This window comes from Babylonia areolata, chromosome 14, assembly GCF_041734735.1.
Source record: "Babylonia areolata isolate BAREFJ2019XMU chromosome 14, ASM4173473v1, whole genome shotgun sequence".
Lineage (NCBI taxonomy): Eukaryota > Metazoa > Mollusca > Gastropoda > Neogastropoda > Buccinidae > Babylonia > Babylonia areolata.
The window spans coordinates 25947876-25953106 of record NC_134889.1 but is presented as its reverse complement, the minus strand read 5'-3'; the positions used below and the strand labels follow the sequence as shown (position 1 = coordinate 25953106).

General features: G+C 53.0%; 1 protein-coding gene across 1 annotated transcript in view; it reads left to right on the top strand.

The window, feature by feature from the left end:
• Positions 1-776: 776 nt before the first annotated feature.
• The window catches only part of LOC143289945 (70 kDa neurofilament protein-like), a 73643-nt gene continuing 69188 nt past the window's right edge, over positions 777-5231 (top strand). Inside the window, exon 1 of the mRNA XM_076599206.1 lies at positions 777-2651. Coding sequence (XP_076455321.1) covers positions 2059-2651 — 593 coding nt within the window. The 5' untranslated portion in view covers positions 777-2058. The remainder of the gene's footprint in view (positions 2652-5231) is intronic.

Sequence of the window (5231 nt, the reverse complement as noted above, 5' to 3'; positions counted from 1 at the left end):
CACACACACACTCTCTCAGTCTCTCTCTCACTGACACACACACACACACACACACACTCTCTGTGTGTCATACTGGCACACACACACACACACACACACACACACACAAACGCACATATACATTTAAAGTAGAGAGAGAGAGAGAGAGAGAGAGAGAGAGAGAGAGAGGGGGGGGGGGGGGCCCGCAGCACACCAGCAAACCGCAGTGGAAGTTAAGCTCCTGCCTAGCTTCATCATTTATTTATTTCACTCGGGCCGACACAGAACGACAACACTGAACAACAGTCCGTGCCTGTCGAATCCACACGTCCATGCTTCATCCGACACGCACCGTCTGCTGCCCCCCCCCCCCCCCATCCCCCAGTCCCCCCCATCCTCATACCTTCCTGATTTCTCCCACCCCTATCTCCCCGGAAACTGTCGTCTGCTAAAATTCCCGTGTGACATCGTTCGTCGCTGTGTGTGTGTGACAGGCCGCAGGGGATGTCCCCGCACGCAGTAAAGTACTTCTCCTTTTCAGACTTCACCCCAGGATAAAAAAAAAAAAATGTTTAGAAAAAAGTCGTAGAGCCTGTTTCCTTCCTCAACGCCCCCCCCTCCCCCGTCCCCCAGCCCTCCCCCACACCCACTTCAAACCTATACCCCACCAGGTGAGAGGGGACAAAAATAATGTTTGCCGAGTCAGATTGGGGGTCACATGACCGCCGTTCTGGCCAATGGCAGAGCTCGTGTCATCCAGAGGCAAGAGACCTGCGACATTTCGCTTCGGCTGACTGGGGCCACCGTCGTGCACACACCACACACACACACACACACTGCACAGTCGTAAGTTTGTACAGTACTCGGGGGTTTGCGCGAGCAGTGTTGGTGCCTTGCTCCGTTTCGTCCAGTTTTCAGCTTTGAGGGACCCGAGTTTCTTGTTCGTGCTGGGTGTTTAATCTGCATGAAAGAACCAGCTTTCAGTCAGTGGAACAACGCTGCGCTAAAACAAAAAACACTGCAGAGTTTTATGCAGCCTGTTTTCGGCTCGCCATCCTCTGTGTGAGTGTGTGTGTGTACATTATTGGGTGTGGGTGTACAGTGCAGTGTGTGCTGTGCCGTCCTAAGTTTACGTCAGTTGGCTGTACACTTGAGGTAGGTACTCAGGTGCTTCCTCCCTTTCCCCCTCGTGATTAAATCCAGCAGCACCGGTGTTTTCGTGGCCAGTGGAGAGGACTTGGCCGCCCTCTGTTTACCCAGGACCGAGAGTGAGACGGGCGGCAGTGGTTGTGTTGTGTCAGCAGTGAAGCAGAATCGACGTTGAGTACAAACGTCAATCGGTCTTGAGCAGCAAGTTTTCGTTGCTCGTCACTGCATTAAAAAAAAAAAAAAAAAAAAAAATCCACCGCTCCTGAATTTCGCACCAGTATACTGAGTGCTCGGTTTCGGTCCTTTCTCTTATTTTTTTTTTCTAAGCTGCTTGGCAAAAGCTGCAGAAGGCTCTGTACGGTCGATCGATCAGCAAGCTCCTCCCCTCCCCAGTGATAGAAAACCACTGCAGCGTGACGTGGGGTCTGGCATCCGTCGGTTGGCTACACACGACAGGCTTGTCCGTGAGCGGTGCCGCTGCTAACTCCTGCTAAAGGTCCTGTCAGAGCTAGCTGTTTAGAGGAAGGTAGGTCAGCTCAGTTTTCGCTTCGTTGTGTCAGAGGTCTACAAACATCAATAGCTCTTCTTTGATCCCCCTCGGCGTGGGGTCATCGGCGATTTCTTTTCGTGAAGGGCAGGCTTTTTTTTTGAAAACTGAGCGAAGCCTAAAGCACTAGTTGACTTTTCAGCTTTCGGAGTCAGAAAACATCTCACCTAATTCCTGAACTGCTGTTGCACGCTAGCCGGACTGTTCGGTCTGAGGTCCGGAGAACTCATTACCCAGGAAAGGATTACCATCGGAGCAAAGAAGAAACAATTGAGGGAAGGCTGACCATCATCAGAACAAGAAGAAGCAGCTGAGCAAAGGATTACCATCAGCAGAACAAGAAGCAGCAGCCGAGGAACGACGTCCACCAGAACACGGCCACCATGTCTCAGACCATCCGAACGAGCAGCTCGGGCTTCAGCAGCATCCCGGTGAACACGGCAGTGACGGAGAAGCGTACGGTGATCACCACCTCCTCCTCCCAGAACGAGGACCTGGGCCTGGGCGACTTCCAGTACCGCTCCAGCATCCAGCCCCGCAACACCAGCATTCAGCGGACCTCCACCTCCTCCATGGGCCCGCTGTCCCCGGGGGGCATGGCCGGCAGCCGGATCACCAGAACCATGGAGATCTCCAGCGGCTACACCTCCCCGGCCTACGTCAACATCGCCAACTCGGGCGTCACGGGCTTCAAGAACACCCGCGAGCGGGAGAAGCAGGACATGCGCGACCTGAACGAGCGCTTCGCCAACTACATCGAGAAGGTCCGCTTCCTGGAGGCGCAGAACCGGAAGCTGGCCTCGGAGCTGGACGACCTGAGGAGCAAGTGGGGCAAGGAGACGAACGCCGTGAAGACCATGTACGAGACGGAGCTGGAGGAGGCCCGCAAGGTGATCGAGGAGACCAACAAGGACAGGTCCCGGCTGCAGGTCAGGGTCGGTCAGCTGGAGGAGCAGATGGATGATAGCCAGAGGCAGTAAGTTGTGGAGGGTTGGCTGAGGGTTTGTGTGTGGGGGTGTGTGGGGGGCCTGGGGGGAGTGTCAGCGGGAGGATGGTGTGGATGATATCCACAGGCTGTGGAGGGTTGGGTGAGGGTTGTGGGTGTGTGCGTGTGTGTGTTTGGGGTAGGGGTGGGGGGGGGGGAGGGTGGTGGTGGTGGGTGTCATCGGGAGGCTGGGTGGATGGTATCCAGAAGCAGTAAGCTGTGGAGGGTTGGCTGAGGGTTTGTGTGTGTGTGTGTGTGTGTGTGTGTGTGTGTGTGTGTGTGTGTGTGTGACGGACGTATATCCAATATACGTTCGTGGTGTGCATATGTACGTTGGAGGTGTCAGCGGGAGGAGCGGGTGGATGATATCCAGAAACAACAGTAAGTTGTGAAGGGTTGGGTGAGAGGATTGTGGGTGTGGGGAGAGAGAGAGAGAGAGATGGGGGAGACAGAGATCATATCAGAGAGACAGACAGACAGACAGACAGACAGAGAAGCGCGGATAGTAATCACGTGGACTGAAAACTCCAAACAGTAGCTGTTACTGTTACAAACCTCCCATAAAAGTCAGAAATTTGGCATCGCCACCGGTTTTTTTTTTTTTTTTTTTTCATAGCACTTATTTCACTGTACCACGTCATGCATACATGTACATAACACCTGAATACAGCTGTACATTCTGACCATTTAGACCCACCATAGTTATTTGTTTTTGCTTCCAAACTCCTCATCATCCATTTGTAATAAGCTCTTAATCTAAAAAAAAACCCATCCTTGCGCCCCTACGCACGCGCACACAGACGTACTCGAATGCGCATGCACGCGCACACACAAGCCTATGCACTCATACGCACGCACACACACACACACACACGTGTACAGACAGACAGACACACACACACACACACACACACACACACACACACACACACACACACACACACACACACACACACATTCCCCCACGCTCCCACACGCACGTTCGACCAGACACGAGTTCAAAACATGCACACTTGACAACTGCCACTAGTGGTGTTATGCTGGCTGCATGCACTTTGATAATCAATACAACAGCAGATGAAATGTTCTTCAAAAGTCTGTGGAGGGTGTTGGATCAAAGATACAATCAACAATGGTGTTGATATGAGTGCAGCTGGCAGCTCCCAGTCGGATCCCGTAGGAATTGTGACGTGTGCTCTCTCTCTTTGTGTCTGTCTGTCTGTCTGTCTGTCTATCTGTCTATCCATTTCTCCTTGTCTATCAACCCTCCATCCACTCTTTCTCTGTCGCCCCATATCCCTCCCCCCCCTCCCATCCTCTCTTTCTCATCTCTCTGGCTCGGTCTCTCTTTCACCGGTTGTCTGTCTCTGTTTCTGTCTCTCTCTCTGTGTCTTTGTCTGTCTGTCTGTCTCTGTCTTTCTCTGTCCTTGGCTCCCAGTTGTTTGTTCACACCCGTCCAGGTAAGGTGTTGGCCTTGCTGACTAAACGTCTGTTCTCTTCCTGTTCTACTCTCTCTCTCTATGTCTCTCTGTCTCCCTGTCTTGCATGCATGCGTGCGTGAGTGCGTGCGTGCGTGCGTGATAAGTGCGCTCACTGTTAAGCCGCAACCACAATGATCGTCGTCGTCGTTGTTGGTCGTCTGCGGCATCCGTGGCTGACTCGGAAGCAGAAGCAGAAAGAGGAGGAGGAGGAGGAGGAGGAGGAGGAGGAGATCGATCACCTAAAACAGCTTGTAGGACTGACGTTGCGTGCATACGCATACATACATGTTATACATGCATCCAGAGGCTAAGCTTCCCCCCCCCCCTCCCTACTCCCTACCCTCATCCCTCCTCTTCCACTTCAACACTCCCTACCCCTCGTAAATCACCTCGCCCCCCCCCCCCCACGCCCTCCCTGAACCTTCCCCCCCTTTCCCCCCGTTCGCGCGTTTTTGATAAATGCACGAGCAGGCACAAGTCATTGTCATGCATCCCTCTTCCCCCCCTCTCTTCCTCCGTTCCAGCTCTACCTATAATACTGGCATGATATACATGTGCATGTATAATAATCATCCGGTCCAGTAATGTACTCCATTGCAATCAGTTCGCTCTGTATTAGTAGTAGCAGGAGTCACCACCACGTCAAGTCAGTGTAGGCTTATACTTTGTAACTGGTTTAAGCCCCTCGGCGAAATAATCGCTCGGGTCAGTTTTGCCAGTGGTATTTTTTTACTACAGCTCTCCATGATAATGTGTGGGTGGGTGGGTGGTACGGTGGCCTATCGCGCCACGCCGGCGCTCGCGCAGTTGATCTGACGGTCGTCTGCTTGGCGAGGTCGTTCAGGGGCTGGGGGGGGGGGGGGGGGGGGATGGGGGTGGAGGGGTGCGGATTGTGTGTGTGTGTGTGTGTGTGTGTGTGTGTGTTGTGGTTTCGAGACAGCCAGTGTGTGGCAACAAGGATGGAGGTATAATATATATATATATATGGGAAGGGAGAACTTCAGATCGATGGTCATTGGGTTGTGATCGATAGAATACCGTCACGCCCAAGTCTCTGTTCACACAGCTGAAATCGTCTGATGTGTGCTCT